This window comes from Amblyomma americanum, chromosome 6 (genome assembly GCF_052857255.1).
Source record: "Amblyomma americanum isolate KBUSLIRL-KWMA chromosome 6, ASM5285725v1, whole genome shotgun sequence".
Classification (NCBI taxonomy): Eukaryota; Metazoa; Arthropoda; class Arachnida; order Ixodida; family Ixodidae; genus Amblyomma; species Amblyomma americanum.
Window position 1 is genome coordinate 4,271,273 of NC_135502.1, and position 19,178 is coordinate 4,290,450.

The 19,178-nt window shown below is 50.3% G+C and overlaps 1 protein-coding gene across 6 annotated transcripts in view; it reads right to left on the reverse strand.

Annotated features, from left to right (window-relative positions):
• Positions 1 to 19,178, reverse strand: part of LOC144136206 (fibroblast growth factor 1-like) — a 75,378-nt gene that overhangs the window by 13,544 nt on the left and 42,656 nt on the right. For 3 of the 6 annotated variants that reach the window (XM_077668301.1, XM_077668299.1, XM_077668300.1), the window contains exons 2-3: positions 7,994 to 8,315; positions 5,123 to 5,236 (exon numbers count right to left, since the gene is read on the reverse strand). In XM_077668301.1, the coding sequence (XP_077524427.1) occupies positions 5,123 to 5,236; positions 7,994 to 8,315 (436 nt within the window). The remainder of the gene's footprint in view (positions 1 to 5,122; positions 5,237 to 7,993; positions 8,316 to 19,178) is intronic. The other 3 variants (XM_077668304.1, XM_077668302.1, XM_077668303.1) reach the window with 1 other exon arrangement.

Genomic DNA, 19,178 nt, shown 5'->3' on the forward strand with positions numbered 1-19,178 from the left:
TTATTACTGAATGGTTGTAAAAGCTGCACTGCGTATTATTTTATCTGTTTACTGCCGATGAGCGGTTGTTTACTATTGTTACTTTTATATCTAAGTTTTTTGCCTGAACGTCCTGTACTTGCAATTTTCCTTTTTGTATTCATGTACCCACCCTGCGAAAATTCCTTGTGGGATTGAAGTATGCATAAGTAAATAAGTAAATAAATAAATAAATTGCCTACTCTTCGACAAAATTAACCGGGCTGCACTGTTTGCTTCTCACTCGTGTATCGGACCACTTACGCCGCCCCTCAAGCTCTCTGAAGGTGAAGAGAACGCTTGTCCTTAATACCTTTTGACCTTTGGGGAAGCGTGAGGGCTCCACGACAGGAGTGAGACGAAAACCATGCAGCCCGGTTACTTTTGGCGAAGACGGTGCGACTGAAATAAATTGTGCAGGCAAGCACACGCCCACACGTTGGGCAATCAGGTATTAAAAAGGTTTCAGGTTATCTAAACAGATAGCTTCAGTGGCAGACATAGCCACTCTTGGGACTAAACTTCTCCCGATGGTACTTCCTTCAGCAGAGAGTGCTCCAGTCATCTGCTCGAGTACAACGTATGGAAACAAGCAGATGTCTAAGAGAAGCCGGAGAAAGCAAAGAGAGCAACGCTAGTAAAGTAAGCGAAAGGAAAGTCGGAAGCCAGACATGGCTAGCATTGTCTTAAGTGTCCTTGTCTTCTTAAATGTGCAACGAAGTCTCAATATTCGCGCTGACCAGTAAGCAGCTCAGCGGAGGTGGGTGACCGTGTGCTAATGCAGCGAGCGGATGACGACTGGTGTGACTCTTTCTGTCTTGTAAAATTCCGCAGGGCGCTCTGCATTTTACAAACAACTCTGTTCCAGGGCATACGAAAAAAAGTTGGGGTCACTGACCTCACATATGTGAGAACCGCCTCGACCTGGGAGAAAAATAACTGAGTTTAACACACCTGATAGAAATAAGCCGATTAAGCCGCGAAAAGGGTATGAAATCCCAGATATAGCCCAGGAGATGTCGAAACTATATACTTCTAAAGAGGAAAAGAAGCTTGTTAACTTAGGTATCGGACTGAAGTAATTCCGTCGGTGCCGTTCATTAGCATGAATTGCATTTAAATTGAAGACATATACAAAATTGGCAGTACAAAAGTAATTAAAAATAAAAGCAACGCCCAAGCGAGCGCGTCCAGTGCCCGCTGGCTGAAGTTTGCCGGTAGGAAAAGAACGCCAAGCGAGAACTGCGTAGACGCAGTGTATGGAGGGACAGCTATAGCGACTGGGTTTGCTTTTTGCAAGTGAGAGGCACAAAAGAAAAACAGGACTGTTAACCCCGGGAAAAGTCCTCACTAGAGCCATCGCAGGAAAAGGTACCTAAATAGTCCGCATACCCGTCACTGCTTGTCTTCCTCGTGACTGGTCAAGACTTTAAAGCATGCGGCAGGACAGCCTCTAACAGTAATAAAATGAAATAGCAGCAAGTGTAACTAAATCCTAATCAGGTCAGTGGCAGGAAAATAAAAGAAAAGAAACAAAGAGCCAAAAAGAGTGTGGCTTTGCATAAACCTCACAGATCCCGTCCCCGAAACCAACGGCCTGGCATTTCGTGGATATGTTGTGAAAGGTAATTTCACTTTCATTAGAGGGCATCTATTTGGTCAAGTTACGCGCATACAATGAGTCGAGGCGGCTCGCTAAAGAAACTTGATCCATAGATATCGGCCGTATTAGAAGGCCGCCGAAGAAAGCGCAAAGAACCCTCGACAAACGTAGTGCATAAGTTTCAGCCGCATCTCGCAAATGATTTCCCTGAGCAGCAATTCACGTTTGTGCGTACGCGCCGTACATGTGAAATTATACTGCTATCGTAAACCCCGCGTGACTCAGCTAATCCCTTTCTTTTTCCCCGGCGTGCGAACTGTGGCGGGTGCAAACAATGAGCGGAACGAAAATTTCGCGCGGACGTGGAGTGGAACTTCCCAGGCTTTCCGCGCGTGCGCTTTGCGAACACTGTCCCCCGTGTACCTGTGACCTGCGCGTGGGCGAGACTCGGGGCCCTCAACTGCATGAGGCGCTGGTCGCCACACGCGAACGTTCCGCTACCCAAACAAAGTCCTCGTGTGAACCACAGCGCCGCGGGGCCCATTTTCCTGCAACTGAACCCGCGGAGAAGCGGCCGTCGAGGTGTGCGCTATCGAGGACGAGATCACGTGGCCGTGCCGGACCCTGTATACGTGACCAGGTACTCATATGGGCTGTAATAAAGCGGAACAACGTGTAAGCTCGCCGAGTGGCAGCTGTATTGTCCAGGCGATCTGCGCTTGCAAGATAAGGTGAAGAAACAGGGTGTTTCGACGTCGGTACAAAACACCCATGGCTGGACCGTGGATTCAGGCTTGAAGTGAAAAAAATACTTCGCCTGACCTCTCTCAGCGTGACTGGGCGAGGCAAAGGTGGGAATAGTGTGGCTTGTTACGGGAGGTCCTCATATGCACAGTGTCGCAAACTCATGCAGATCTGCGGGCGTTTTTTTTTTCACTCTGGTTCCCTCAGCACCACCGCATTAAAAGTTCTCGTGGGGTATCGCGCGCGTCTCTCAAGGTTTTCCCACACATTTGATGCACGAGCAAACGGATAAAAAAACACAAACGAGTAAACTGGTCCTAAACAGAAGCGATAGGGTCCGCCCCGCCGGCAAAGAAATTATTCTTTCTCTTCCAAACCGTAGTTTTCAAGACAAATATCTGTTGGTAGCCATCTATATGCGAAACATGCTCTGCCATAAAGTTCGCGTTGTTTTGATGGTCTGTACCCAGCATGCCGGTTGCTAGGCTGACATCATGGAGGGTCAAATTCGAGGTTCTGAAGAAAGGAAAGGCGCAGTACTTATACATGTTTGTGTATACTTAACACATTTTCATAGCCATGAAAGAATATATACGAATGTATAGCAGTCTCATTTGCTGCTAGAATCCCCGCGTAGAAATTGTGTTCAAAGGATTTATGTAACAAGAATTCCATCTTCGTTGTTGCCGCTCTGGACGAAGAACACTTTCTCTACATATCTGTATTTTGTGATTTTGGGTGGCGACCCCTGTTGCAGATGGTACACTTCTCTTGCCTCATTACTGCCACTACAAGAGCCGAAAAAAAATTCACACACTCAAAGAAAAAAACCGGCCCAGGGAGGAGCAAAGACGACTTTAGTCCCCCAAACCCCCCGTTAGTCCCTAAATTTGCACACGGCACTCCTCTTGCCCCAAATGCATGTCATGCGCAAACTCAACGGACGAACTGCTGAGAGAGACTACTAACGGTAGGGGGGAGCCGCAGCTTAGCAGCACGTGAAATTCGCGCGAGAAGGCCTCAATTACAATAATGCACGATTTTTGAAGCGCAGGATGTCGTCTGTAAGGCCAGTGAGAGCACCGCCGCTGCCCGTGACGAGGCGCATAGACTCTTTTGCGTGACAAAAAGGCTCCGAGAAACCGAAGCGGCCCGCAGCTGTGGAGCTGCATAAGTACCACGAGCTTCAATACGTGTCCAATGTGAGTTGTTAAGGTTACCGTTAAGCAAGTACACGTAGTTTCATTTCGCCGCCATTTGTTTGCGGGCTCATGTGATGCCGGGCAAGTATCGGCGACACTTAGCGAAACGATGAGTGGCAAGCAGTGAATTCCATGTCGCCGCTGTCCGCCAGTAGCAAAAAACGACGTGCACCACGTACGGCCTTGCATATTTGTTTTCAACAGACTACAGTGTGCAGCTGCCACCTGCCAGAAATAAGACCACCTTATCCGAAAAAAAAACAAGAAAACAACTGTTACCAGTTGCCAGAAATAAGACAACCTTATCCCAAAAAAGAAAACGACAAGAAAACAGCTGTTGTGATTGTGTAGTACCAGTCGTAATGTATACACAGGCCAGCACATGTTTTTTGCCCAAAAACGCGATTTAGACCGCTCTGCGTACGCATTAAGGCTCACCGCAGCTTCTTGCAAAAGCGTATGACAGAAAAATCATCATATTTTGCTCTTAAGAGCAATACGTTTGATAAAAAGGCAAGCGGTAAACTCAAGCAATGTATGTGCTTCGCATAAAAGGCTTTCATTTTCTCCTTCGCACGGTCTGCTGTGGTGGCCTGTTATATCCGCGCTCGATTCGCAATCCGAAGGTTGTGGGTTCTAATCCTGATATATTCATGTGTGTTTCTCTTTCCTTTGTTGTGGTTATGTGTGTTAAGGGCTGTCAGAAACTATCCCGCTCTGAATTACGCTGGAAATCACGCTTCGTTTGCGTTACTTCTTCAGCCCCGCCGCGGTGGCTCAGTGGTTAGGGCGCTCGACTACTGATCCGGAGTTCCCGGGTTCGAACCCGACCGCGGCGGCTGCGTTTTTATGGAGGAAAAACGCCAAGGCGCCCGTGTGCTGTGCGATGTCAGTGCACGTTAAAGATCCCCAGGTGGTCGAAATTACTCCGGAGCCCTCCACTACGGCACCTCTTCTCTCCTTTCTTCTTTCAGTCCCTCCTTTATCCCTTCCCTTACGGCGCGGTTCAGGTGTCCAACGATATATGAGACAGATACTGCGCCATTTCCTTTCCCCCCAAAAACCAATTATAATTATATTATTTCTTCAAACGGCTGCTCCCGAGAACTAACTGTTGCACCCATTTCCAAGGGGACGAACAGTTAGACCATTTGCAGTTAGTCCCGCAGAGGACGAATTCCGAAAAGACCCTTTTAGACCCTCTTTTTCTTAGAGTGCAGGACTGTTACCACCGTGCAGTTCGCAATTCAGCGACAGCTGCTTGTGGCGGTGGAAATACCTTATATTCGTTATTATTCGTCTTCTCTGGCAGAGCTAGTGCTCGTGATGTCACTGCTTTCGGACCACTCAGCGTGGCGCGTAGCAGTGGTGTCACGCGTGATGTCACTGCAAGGACAAATCAGTGCGGATGGTTGCGGTCACATCGTGAGCGGCGCCGCTGCATGCTGACCAATCACTGTGGCGCTGTGTTATACCGCCAACACCACCTAATCGGCAAACGTGCATAAAAAAAGACCGCGATTCCTTTCACTGTCCTTAATCCTGCAGTGTGTACCGTGTTCACTGTAGTGCTCTTCCGTGCCCTGGACAACACCGCCCGGTCCCTCCGTGTCGTCGTCGTTTTCGCCAGCGTCGTCCCGCTCCTCTAGTCGGTCGCCGTCTGCCAACTCTTCTCCGTCGCCGGCGAACACGTGACGGGGGAGGGAGGCCAAAGAAACAAACAAAAGGCAGACAATGTCATAGAAGTTTGGACGACGAACTAGGCGCAGCCTCGGGAACAGTGCAGTCGAAGAGAGCACGCTGGTGCAGACGAGCCCCAGGAGCAAACATGAAGACGGTGGGAGATGGAGACAGAGAAGACAGGGGATCGGATAAGTTGAGAATAAGAAGCGATTCGAGTTGGGAAAGGCGATAGGTCTGACGGGAGGCACAACAAGGCAGTCGTCGTCCATTGGGACAGGGAGGACATAGGCGACAGCTCTACAGACAAGACGACATCGCCTTGCCTTCATTACACGACGAACAAGACAAAAACGTGACAGACTCAAAGGCATGGATCAACAGAACATCACGATGAGAAAGAGGACGCAGAAACGAGTAGTGTATATAGAGTGGGTAGGAAACGCGGATTAACTTTTCATGATTTTTTAGGGTTCAAATTTTCTACACTACGTCGCCTTTAAAGCATTAATGTCCTTAGTCCCCGAGTTTTCGCGCAGTTCACCGTGGGAGACTAGGCTTTACCGAGTCATGCTTGGACTGTTCCTAAGCATCACGAGGTGGTGCGGTAGGCTGTGATCGCAAGTGGGGCCTCTACGGTCAGACAAGGGAAAGAAGGGCAAGCGTTAATTAGAAGTTTTTGTACAATTTTCTGCCTCACAAGGATCACCTGGTGAATCCTGGGACGCAGTGGCAAGAGTAACCCCTTGCAATCAGAGCACGCTGAAAGAACGGATTTACTTCTCTGTTTCTTACGTGAACACACCACGTGACCTTTGTGATTCAAGACACCATTTTTTACAGTATCAGGTGGCCTCTGACATCTGGTGTATAACACAGGGTCTGAGACACACAGTGCAGTGAGGATAGGTATAAATAGGGCGGAGAGAACAGAGCAATACATGCTTATGCGACAGGTGGCCACACAAGGAAGGCAAAAGTCATCTGAGCGCGTGGTATTTACAAGTAAAATATAGGCGAACGAAAAATGAACACCACGTGTAATCGGGAAAAGTGGGGCAAAACGCTACATTTTGTTACTTAGCGAACCCTAACTTTCAAATATTGCATAATGTTAACTCGGTATTTAGCTGGCATGATTCGACGCATGGCTTTTGCGTTTCAGCGTACAGATGACGAGATTAGTTTCTTCAAATCAGAAAAAAAATTGCGAAATAAGCCTTGATAAACGAGAAAGCGGCCGAAAAGACGCGAAATTCTGCACGGCTGATTTTTCAAGACTGTGCAGCTCAATCAACCTAGAATCCTATAGGTAAAATAAAGTGTTTAGTTATTACAATTGGTAACTGGACTTATGTTATGCAAAGTTTAACAGTTTTTGCGCATCGTATAATTGAGACATAGTTAATTTAACAGCAGGCTATATGGGGGCAAAACGCGACGTTGTGATCTTCTGCTGCGTCTAAACTAAATGTAACTGCTGTAATGTTTGCTCTATAGCCCTTGATTTCCTGCTCTGTAGTGTAGTCGAAACTTACAAAAGCAAACCAATGAATGCCGACTAGAGCGCAGAAAGCACGGAGAAATCTCTGGAAAGACGCAATTAAGCAGCGCCGGTGCCATCAAGCGTTTTGGTGTTCCCAAAGGCGCCCACCACAGAACGGTAAAGAGAATCAGGGAACATGTAAAACGCAGACTGCCTAAAAAGTCTTGCGAACCTGAACGCCGTGCTCTGTCCGCCAGGCACGAACAGTTCTGCTTCGTCTCGCCTGCAGTCGCATTCAAAACCTGGCAGCTGTACGAACCGAATCAGATCGAATGTCTCTTCAAGGCAAATACTACAAAAGGTGCATTCTACGTATATTCAGAGTACCGGAGTTACAGCAATAAAAATCATGGCTGGGCAAGTTGGTTCATAGCTAGCAAATACAAAAGGTGGAGAGTGGGAGGTATAGAACGAAGAGCAGGGCAAGTAACGCGTAAGCCAGCACAGACAATGCCAAACACTGTCACAGCACAAACTCTTCTCGTACATCATCGTGTGGGCTCTTCACTACAGAGAAGAAAGTCCTGCTTAGGGAAGAATTCAGTTGGTGCCTGACTTCAGCAGGAACCCATGCTGGACAATGTTCGTGCCTCTTCCTTGTGAAGGGCACTTGATAACTTGCAGAATATGGAGCGCCCTCTACAATTTTCCAACCGAAAACCCTCGTTCACAGAAGCAATCTCGCATTCTTGTTCGAAAAGGAAGGGGGGAGATGACCCTTTATCTGTATGATAGGAAAGTTGTTGAAATCACACAATAGAGCAGGGGTGCGAACGCGAGGATCGGATCGAGAAAAAAACTCGTCAAGGAAATGCATCATTTTATTGGAATGCTGGTGGTGACCGCCGGGACTTCAGGTTCACGCAGATTAGGGGCTAGCCCCCCTCACCGCTTCGAAAAAGAATACAGGGAAACTGACCCATCTCCTCTCGCGCTGGCCCCTTCTGTCAGCGGAGCAGGAAGTGAAAACGCGGTCTGTGAACAAGGATTTCTGGTTGAAAGAAACCGTCCTGTCGGTTAGCTTTTCTACAATTCTGCAAGTTGTGCCTTCTAGAAAGTTGGTACCTGCTTTCTAAGCCATTGTCTTAACTAGAGCATTTCCATTTTACACTATTTAATAGGCAAGCAAAACAGCGACCCAGCTAAACATTCGAGCATGGGGCGGGGCAGTTTCGGTTGCCTTAGTGGGTGCTCGCTCACCGTATCGGTTGTACGGTTCCCTGGTGCCGTACACCGTGCCGGCGGGGAAGACGGCCAGGTTGTGTCCCGTGCGGCAATATAGCTGCTTGACAGGTCCCAGGTGGTCGGGCAGGTTGTCCTCGTCCCGGCCCCCCAGGAAGCTGGGTCTGAAGCGAGCCATATTGCTCCAGAAGGCGCTCGCCTGCTGCTGCGCCTCGCCCACCAGCCTGGCGGGCGACCAGCGCGAGCCGCCACTGCAGGCCCCGCGAGACGGCGAGCCATCGGCGACGGCGCCGCTTCCACCGGCCCAGCCCGACGACGGTCCAGACGCCAGGTCAGCCTCCTGCGTCGTGGCTCTTTTGTCTTCACCGCCACTAACACATAATCACTGCACCCATAGCACATTTCTGAAAATTCACCCTCTGCCCTAAATTGCAGTGTAAAAGTTGAATACACCGCACGGAGAACAGCAGATGTCTCGAGCTTATTTTAGAGCGCTGATTTGTAGCTGTTAATTGCTCATTTAAAACTTTTTAACGCTTGTTAATAATGGTGAGGATTAGGCTAATACCAAGATTATACAAGTGTGCCTTGGAAGGGAGACGCCAGAACACATGCATTTTATCAAACGACGTCGTGCTTCAAAGATGTTTTGCGTTTGGAATGGCTGCACCGCTGTGATGTTGAAGGAATGTTTTCGAATATGCAACTTGCCAAATCCTGCACACGGTGATGGATGCTAATTACCGCGACGAAAACAATGAACGAAAAAAAAAGAACGTCTGGTTTTGTAAACAGTCTATTGATGCACCCTAGTAATCTGTTGTGTGTTTAGTAAGAAACTACGCAGAAGTAGATCATTTTAGGTCGCACACAAAAACAAGAGGCTAATGAAATAATTATGCTAGGAAAAAATAAGCCGAAAAAACCGAATTCAGCTTTTTATCGGGTAACCCGATTTGTACCCGAATTTAAGCTCGGAAAATGGCGCCCGACTTTTACCCCCAAATTATATAAAAAAAGTAAAAACCGGAGACGAATTGCCCCACAGATTCATCACGGGAATTCGCGGCATCCAAGCGATTTTTCTTTCTTTTTTTTTCTTTTGCCACTGGAAGTATATGGCAAAAAAGGGCCTATCGTAACGGCGCTGATGACAATACACAAAGGCATTACAAACGCACGGCCGATCGACATTAAACTTGCTTTCACAGTATTTCTCTGTTCATTTGGCTTATATAGGCTCATCCATGAGGCCTGCGGTTTAACGGCTTAATGGGGTTTAAGCGTCCCAAAGTGACTCAGGCTATGAGGCACGCCGTAGTGGAGGGCTCCGGATAATTTCGACCTCCTGGGGTTCTTTAACGTGCATTGACATCGCACAGTACACGGGCCTCCGGCATTTCGCCTCCATCGAAATGCAACCGCCGCGGCCGTGATCGAACCCGGACATTTCGGGTCAGCTAGCAGCCGATTGTGATGACCACTAAGACACCGCGGCGGTAATGGCAATGGCAACCAGTGAGCTGCGCACTGTTCCAGTAGGTCTTATGCCTACTGGAACAGTGCGCAGTCCACTGGTTCATTCAGTTTGCGTTGCACTTTCGTCCAACGATAGATTTTCCAATTGCTACGGTGCTTCGGTTTCAAAATGCGCGAAGAAACAGTATTCATTTGAAGGAGCCGTTGTTCTCACCTTTGCTGTTGTGCATACGGAGAAACAGTGCTTCACCGCCGTATGGCACGAGGCCAAGTGAAAAAAGTTCATCAAGGGTTCGCCGGTTGTCGTGCAGTCGAGGAATCCCGCTACGGATGTGGCGAACGCTGTATGTATACATGTGTGTACCGCTGGATGCAAAGCGAGGCCTTGTGGTTTGCTTACCAACCAGCCGCGGTGCTTCATTCCATCATGCAGCACACTTGGAAAGGAGGTGGCTGGCTTTCTCCAAACCCCGAGGACGGACGGAGCGCCACATGTTTGTGCGCCATGTGTACGTGTGCGTCTGTGTGTTGGTTTCTCCCATGGCCGCACTGTCAAATTTGACAGCAGAACGAAGTGACGAGTCGCAGTCGCTACTGAGGGACAGAGCTGGTCGTCAAGCCTCCGATGAGGGCTGTATTACATGAAACCGGGAGGTGACAACGCCGCCGCACGAGGAAAGCAACGAGTCATCCGCGTTGAGCCATTTTGTCCCGACTCGACTGCGCCGCCGCCGGATGCGGATGCTGCCCTCTGCGGCGTTCAACAACTCGGTTCCTGCGACAGCTTCGCAGGTGAGAACGACTGCTCGTTGGCGAACGTATTCTGAAGTGAGATGCACAGGCAGTGCAACATGGGAGACGCGCTTTATCGGACAAGCTGTGTTCGCCCACTGCCTGTGCATGCGAGGGTCCCTGAGGTCATCGGCGCGGTACATTTGACCTTCAAGTGGAGGTGTGTCAGCCATGTGGTTAACCACGTGACTCACCGTCCGCTTGAAAGGGAGACGACGCCGCTCTCACGTGCATACACACTGCCGCCTCGCAGTTTCCCGCTATGGGTGAAGCGAGTCGGCCGCGAATGTCTCCGCAGTCGGGACGGTCCCGTTGACGACGGATTAAGCCTGATCATCCGACTGACGTTGCCACTCATGCTAAGTATTCAGCCAGAGGCAGGGAAGGTGCCAAGCTAGCGGCAGAGACCGACGAAGAACGGGAGCGTCGACTGGCTCAACGGCGGTTGAAGGATGCCGAAAGGCGGCAGCTTTGGAGGCAGCCGCTGCTACTTCTGCCTCCGCCACTACTTCGGCGACGGACCAAGAGGTTGAGTCTGACCTAGCTTAGCAACACAGCATAACCACGCATAACAAAGCTTTCGCTTGCATTACCCGAGCTAAGCCGCAGCCATTTTTTCAGTGATGGCAATTTAATAGGCTTGCCTCGGGGACGGGTTTTACGACGAACTTGCGTATTATATATGCCTGTTTTTTTTTAGAGTATTTGAATACGACGAAACGAGGGAAAGCGAGGATGTTTTGCTAAGCTTGTGGAGAGTGAAATTACTTGTGCACTAGTGAATGGAGGACTTATCTTCGGTCCCATATCTTCGATTTGCTGTTTCATTCTTTCTCCAAGCTTTGATTGATCGAGCGTTTGGGAATTTGCCCAATTGGTGTTGTCCCCACTACTGAGGGTGCGGGCACAGGGATTAAATGAGGCTGTTTTGGGTAAACCGGGGGTGGTTTCGTCAGGTCTCTCTGCGAGGCAGTCATCTATAAATAGTTTCCTTCTTTTTCTTCCGTTCTGTTCTATTTTTTTATGTCCCGAAGTTGACTTCGAGTCATGTGACCGAGCACTTGGAGCTTGGAAGAGGTTCTGCATTATTTAACATCATTAACATTATTTTGCTCTCAATGACATCAACACAGAGGGAAGATCACAACTCCGGCTGATATCATTCTTCCTTTTTAAAATCCCAGGTGTAAGCGCTGACACGCAGCGGTGACTCGAAAGCGGCGGTTTTTCCAGCAAGAGAGAAAGAAGCTAACCTCGGCACAAGCCGCTGCTCTGGCTGTGCATGCATCGTCTGCATTGCACAGGTGTGCTTTCGTATAAGGGCCGCCCGCGTACAGCATATAGCGTTTCTGAACTTGACTTGCCATAGACGGCGGCAAAGTGGGAACAAGAAATTGTAGGCGGAAGGTTGAGTGAAACTATAGGAGTTTATGAATGGATACATGATGACAATATGCACTCATTTGATCATCATCAGCCCGGCTACCTCCACTGCAGGACGACGTCCTCTCATCTCCAACTAACCCTCTCCAGGGCCAAGTGCTGCCACCCTATTCTCGCAAACTTCCTAATTTTATCTGCACGCCACACACGCTCCTGCCTTGCTAAGTATGCCTTATCATCCAAGGCACCATTTGTTATCTGTAGCCCGGATTACGCCCTGTCGATGCCCATTTCCTATTTCTATACCTTATTTCAGCTAGGATATCTATAAGTCGTGTCTGTGCCCTAAACAATGCTTTTATTTTCCGTTCTCTTAAGCCTCTTGCTTTTGTTTCACGGTCTCTTCATAATAGTTTTAGTCCCGCCCTTCGTCTTTGAATGTTTGTCCCCAATCATGCGTTGCAATTCGTCCCTTGAGTTGCGTAGAGAAATGTCATTAGCAAATGGGAAGTTATGAAGGTGTTGTACGTATAATGTAACGCTCAATCGCAATTACATGCATCCAACAATCAGGAGCCGCGTTTACATGAATGCGACAGAAGCCGACTCCAGTCCCCTTTATAGGGAAAGAGCAGGTTTTGAAGAGGAAAGGCGTGACTCGTCTTCTCCTTTCTTCCTCGGCTTTTTTTTTTTGCACTTTCTCTCAAAACGTAGACTGGAGTCGACTTCCGTCGCATTCATGTAACCGCGGCTAGACAGGTCATTACCCTTATCAACCACATGAACGCAGCCACGGATATTTGCCGTAGTCTGGGTCTCAAATCCGCCGCCACCATCGCTGATGCAGGGCTATGCTCTATCACCTAAGCCAGCCAGGGCAGTTGGCAAGGCGGGGCCTAATTGATCAAGTAGACGCGAGACGAGTCCAGTCCTCGGTCGTTCCGTTTGGCTTGGTTGGCAGAGCACAGCCCCGCCAGGACGGCTATAAATGTCGCGATTCAGGACGAATAGTTCTTCGTGTGCTCTACTTCTCCTTTGAAGCTGTGTACGGCTGTGCTTGGGCGATGTTAACAAGTCACTCTATTGAATTAAATCTAATTTACTTAGAAGAATTAATGCGAGAATTACTTCCGCCCTTTTCGATGGGCACGTACTACGAAGATGTTTCAAACCGCGAACTAAATTCGATTTTAGGTGGCACATGATGCTTTAATTAGGCACCCAAAAAATAGCTAAAAAACGCAGAAATTCCGCACGGATATTTCGGGTGGGCTGCGCCTGCTTCGAAGAAAGAGCAAGAACCGCCAGCGAGCAACTCGCAGCAATAGAGCTGCTCAGCGCATAATCACGTGTCAAGAACTGAACCTGCGGGAAAGGCCGATAAGGATGTGCTCTCCATGGATCACGAACCCAGAAGCGATCGCACCGCGGGAACCGTTATTCGGCCACTCCCCACTGGTGCTTGCTGTCGCAGTAAAGTATTTTATGATCCGCGCTTTCCCAGCACAGTTCGTGTTCCGACATTGCAAGGGTTTATGCTCAGTGGCGACAGGTGGTGCGATCTTGTAACCTTTATGAATTAAGTTACGCTGTTCCATTACCTTTTTCTTCATGGCAGTGCTTTGTGCAAAGATATTGATTTGATCGAACCGATGAACAAAAGCATATTCACGACGCTTAATTGCTCCGCCGCCCCGTCCTCGCTATAGCACCGGCTACGCACACATCAAGTTTTCCGACTGCGCCCACACGGTTTTACTGCACGCCTCACGCAAGATCTGGCCGTCGAATCAGTCCTCAGGTTTCGCGCCGCTATGCATGTAGCGCTGACCGAACCTATTGTGATGACCCCCATAATGCGCAGGTCCACACGGGACGGAGAGGCAAAGAGACACCGTATGGCTCAGTTTAAACAAACAGGTATATTCAATAATTACGCATGATTAGGATTATACATCAGAGGCTGGGGCGTCCGAGCTTACGTGCCGACGACTTCATGGGGGCGATGGAGCGGCTCCGGAGTTGGGCTCGAGCGGTTGCTGGCAGAAGCTGCACGCCGTCGGTCTTCGGCGCTGAAGGCCCTCTTCGCGAACGATGTCGTCCTGCTCGGCTTGCGTGTATGCAGTAGAATTTCAATAGTCGTCCGTTTCTTCGAGGATGGTTCCCAAACCCTTCCTCTAGTGTCGTTCGGCTTGGAAGATGAACAGGAGGCGAGCTTGTAGATGATGACAGCAGAGCATAATTTTTCAACAGAACAAACTTTGCACTACTTTACTCATCGACCGGGCAGGTTAGTGCCTAAGTAGCATCACATTACATGCTAAGCATGGAGCCCCAGCTCAGACTGAACTGCATCCGTTTACATGCGCTTTTAAGCACTTGATTAACAAAGGACTAAGGGCGGTCATTTCCAGTGGCCCGCCCAAAGCATCAATTCTCCAATCCAAAATAACATGCGAGATGGGGACCACCCCTTGGGCTGGGCTTAGCCTCGACCCCAGAGTCTGTTAACAATACAAACTAAATAAACAACAAAAACGCCACCACTCTCTCTCAAGTGAGAGTATACACAGGCTCTCTCTTCGGAGCTAATTCACTAGCGCCTGTCTTTCCACATTCTTGGCGAGTACTGCCTGTCCGCCATGACAGGTGTCCGTCGCGGCCCTTCTGGGAAGCTGTGGGTGCCTTCCCGGCGATAGCCCACGACAAAGGGGGGGAGGGAAAGAATGTCGTCTTCGCGGTTTCGCATAGCGTCGGCTGTGGTACGGCGCGCTCTGGCCCGCTGACAGCTCCCCTGTCCTGGAATGCAACCGGAAATTGGGGAGGACAAAGCCTGTTTCCCCGGGGCGGCGGCGGGACCGGTTTTTCCGGTCGTCACTCAAAGAGCATGGCTGGGCAATTGATGATGCCGCTGTCACGGTTCCCCGTCTACGCCGCGCCGTCGAACGTGGATCCTCGTATCACACACGGAATGTCACACTCGCTCACCCTCCAGAAGAATGTTCTCCGAACATTTGAGTCCACGCAGCTCCCCTTGTCTGTCTGAATCGCCTCGCACAGTGCGTCCGACAAAACACTTTTCGCTGCACTCAACACCACTGCACAACACCATATGCCTCCGCTGTCAATACTGGCGTCTCCAGGGGCAGCACTGATCTTCTTTTACAGATAAACATGAAACTCAGCACCCAAGCCTCTCCTTTCTAGTCCAAACTGGACGAAAAATAAATTTACCACAGTTACAAAGGAGCTCCCACTTCTAGCACGATCACGGCACAGACAAAAATATAGATAACGAAAGGAAGTAGGGCAGGTTCTGCATGCGCTCCGCATGCTCTCCTGTGCAGGTGTTACTTAATGACAGAAAGGTATAACTACCAACTCCGATAACTTAACACATAAGCACATAGCAATGTTATGAGCTGCGGCATTACACAATTCTAACCAGTTCACAACTCCGCTCTGTTTACGCCATTAGTCCGACTTAGCTTTCCGATTTCGCAGCGGATATCGGCCTTCATGAGTCATACTAAATAAGTCTGTGCCCCTTTGTCTGCTTTGGGACTTGCGAGGGCTCGTGGCAGGAGCCTCTCCTGGCGTTATCTGCGCGGCAACCTCGCGCGCTTCTTCTTCTAGCAATGCATGAAGTAAATCCGGTGGCATTCCGGCCGTCACCTCGGGCGCCTGCCGAACAAATGCAGGAGAGGGCGTTTCTTGCGAACTATCTGCGCGCTCCGCTTCACTTCTGTCCCCATCAAAATCCGCGCTTTCCCTTTCCTCATTTCGTGAATACTGAACCGGTGCCGACTTGAGGCGATTTGCGTGTATCCTTATCAAACGCCGGTTCACGTCTCGGACTCTGAAGTTTACCGGAGAAAGCTTCTCGACAACCTCGCACGGTCCTCTCCACTTCGTCTGGAACTTACGAGCTAGCCCAATCTGCCTTTGGCAGTTTTCAATGTACACGCTGTCCCCCACATCAAACGGCGCGTCTCTAGCACTGCGATCGTGCACCTCCTTCCTGCGCTTCGCCGCTTTCTTTAAGGACTCCTTTGCGATGTCCCTCGCCACTTGCAAGCGCGATTCTAGCTCAACCTTATAGTCGTCCAGTGAAGCGTATGGGACACGACGGGGGCCCTCTGGCACTTCACTAGGCTGGTTCGGGTCTCGGCCGTAGAGAAGAAAGAATGGCGATTCGCCCGTGCTCTCGTGTGCTGCGGAATTGTAGGCAAACATTGCATACGGGAGCCACAAGTCCCAGTCCCGCTGGTCGCGCGAAACAAAATGCGACAGGAACCCGGCCACGGTTTGGTTCAGTCGCTCCACCGCGCCGTTGCAAGCCGGATGGTACGGTGTTGTCTGCTTCTTAGCGATCTTAAGCAGCTCGCAAACTCTCCTCATTAGCTGCGACACGAAGTTCGTTCCCCGATCTGTCAAGAGTTGCCTCGGGGGTCCATGTCGGAGCACGATCTGTTCGACAAATGCTCTTGCAACCGTGTCTGCCTTCTGATCTGGGAGTGCTACCGCTTCCGCGTATTTTGAAAGGTGGTCGACAAATACTAAAATGTACTTGTTTCCGGAAGTGGTCGTGGGCAATGGGCCCATTATGTCCATACCTGTCCGCTCGAAGGGAGCCGAAACCTCAGGGAACGGCTGAATTGGAGCTGGTCTTCGTCCCTTGGGTGTTTTTCTTTCGAGACAGGAATGACACTTCGCACAGTAGTCTCTAACATCCTGTCGCATGCCACTCCAAAAGTACAAACGCTCCACACGCCTGCGTGTCTTCGCTACGCCAAAATGACCGGCGCATGGCGCATCGTGAAACGCGCGAAGAACCCTTTCTGTCCACGACCGAGGTATGACGACTCTCTCCCAAGCGGTTTTCTCTGGTCTCCCTTTCCTGGTTGGCCTCGTGCGCCGACACAGGGTGCCGTCTTTGTCAATGAAATAACCTAGCTGTTCGGGGTGAGACGGTGCGCCCTCTAAGCTTTCGATTATTCGCTTCAGGTCAGGATCTTTGCACTGCTCTGTGCGTAATTCGGCGGGGTCGACTACGGGGACAAACTCATCTATAGCTGCCACGGCAGCTGTGCGGCTGAGTGCATCAGCATTCAGATGTGTCTTTCCTGACTTGTGCTCAACTTCAAAGCAGTATTCCTGCAGGTGTAGATTCCATCTAGCGAGTCGCGAGCTAGGGTCCCTGACACTCATCACCCATTTCAGAGGATGGCAGTCTGTGACTAGCTTGAATTTGCGGCCGTAAAGGTAGCATCTGAAGTGCTTTACTGCCCAGACAACGGCGAGGCACTCCCTTTCCGTAGCTCCGTACTTTTGCTCTGTGGGGCTCAGCTGTCGGCTAGCAAAAGCAACGGGATGTTCTTTGCCCTCGATAACCTGAGATAGCACGGCACCAACTGCGAACTTTGACGCATCTGTGGCCATAACGAAGGGCAAATTAAAATCCGGGTGGCGCAACAGCGGTGCACTCATTAGCTTCCTTTTCAGGGCCCCAAAAGAATTCTCCGCGTTTTCGTCCCAGCGAAAGGCGACATTTTTGGCTGTTAAGGCGGTGAGCGGCTTAGCGAGCTTGGCGAACTCCTCTATGTGCCTTCGGTAGTAACCGATCAGGCCGAGAAACTGCCGGACCTGGCGGACGCTAGTCGGGGATGGAAAATCCGAGACACACCTTAGTTTCTCAGGGTCCGGTCGCACGCCGTCAGCTGAAACAACGTGCCCGAGGTACTTCACCTCGTTTTTGAGGAATTGGCACTTAGAGGGCTTCAGCTTGAGACCCGCTGCTCTTAGTCGCACCAAAACCTGCTCAATATCGCGCAAATGGTTATCAAAACTGTCACTGTATATGATAATGTCATCCATATACACGAAGCACAGCCTCCCCAGAAGACCTGCCAGGATAACATCAGCGGTTCTCTGCCAGACAGCAGGGCTGTTGGCCAGACCCATCGGCATTCTTTTCCATTCATAGTGCCCTGAGGGCGTGTTGAATGCCGTTTTCTCGGCATCTGCCGGATCCATTGCTATCTGCCAGAATCCCGCCGCCATGTCCACTACCGTGAAGTACCTGGCAGAGCCCAGCTGAGAAAGCGTCTCCTGTATATTGGGGATGGGGTATGGATCGATGCGAGTTACGGCATTTAGTTTGCGGTAGTCCACTACCAATCGATACGAGCCATCTGGCTTTTCCACCAATAGTGCTGGTGCTCCCCAGGGTGACTTTGAGTGTTCGACAATGCCGCGATCAATCAGGTCCTGCACCTGCCGCTCCATCTCCTCACGTTGGGAGTAAGGAATCCTGTACGCACGCTGGTAAACGGGCGATGAAGTGCCGGTTTCTATCCTGTGCTTTATAACGCCACAGCAGCCCAAATCCAGGTTGGACGCGGCGAATACTTCCGAGTAGTCGTTCAGCAAACCAGCCAGAGCCTCCCTCTCCCTGGATTTTACGTGAGAAAGATCGAACGACACCTTTGGAGCAGCCGAAGGACTAGCATGCTCTACAGTTGCGAGTACCGTATCGGTGGGCTCACGTTGCTCTATCGCAGAGGTGAAGAAAGCCAATGTTTTGTTCTTGGGAAGGCTCAGTGGCTGCTGGCTACAGTTAACCACCCGTAGGGGCACTCTGTGGGCGCCATTAACTGTCACGAGGCACGCGGCTGCCTTCAGGCCATTGCTGAGAGAGTCGACCGGCTCAAGCACTCCCACGGCGCCGCTCTCTACATCTGAAGGCACAAACGCGTACAAAATGTGCTCCGACCAAGGAAGAACGACCGCCTCCTCGACCAGCCGGACGGCAACCCGCGAATATACCTTCTCCAATGATCCCACTGTTTGACGGGTGTCAATATCGGTAATGCGAATCTCAGCCCCTCTCCTGTTCAAAAACGGAACTTTTGAGCCGCCCGCATTAACCTCTTCCTCAGAGAATGAGACTACTATCTTCCCTTTTCTCAAAAAATCCTGCCCTAATATACCTGACACTCCGTTTGGCAGAGACACCGTGTCCGGGCATACGTAGCAGGGGTGCTCCAATGCAATTCCGCCGAGAGAGAAGTGTAACCGGTAGAGTCCACTTATGCCAAGAGGATCCCCCGTTATGCCTACAAATTTGGTTGCCATACCACCAGACGCTTCCAACACCTCGCGGTCCCCCTTCCTTCGAAGCGTGTTAAAACTGCTCTCCTTAAGCAATGTCACCTTTGACCCCGTATCTATCAACAATTCCATGCAACAACCATTTAACTTGCAACGCACAACAGGGCATGCCTCGTAGGCCACACAAACTACCGCCACCTCATCATCCACTGCTCCCTCCCCACGCTCCTCAGGCTGGGGAGGACTAACTAGTTTTTTGACTCGGTATCTGGAGCCCCGCTGTAGGCTGGCTTAGGGCGTGTCTCGCCTGCTTCTCTTTGTGGCTCCCCACGGCGCACGTTTTGGCAGAACCTGGCGATGTGTCCGCGACCCTGGCAAGCGAAGCATACGATTTCTTCAAAATCTCGCATACCGCGCCTGTAGCTTTGTGGCGGTC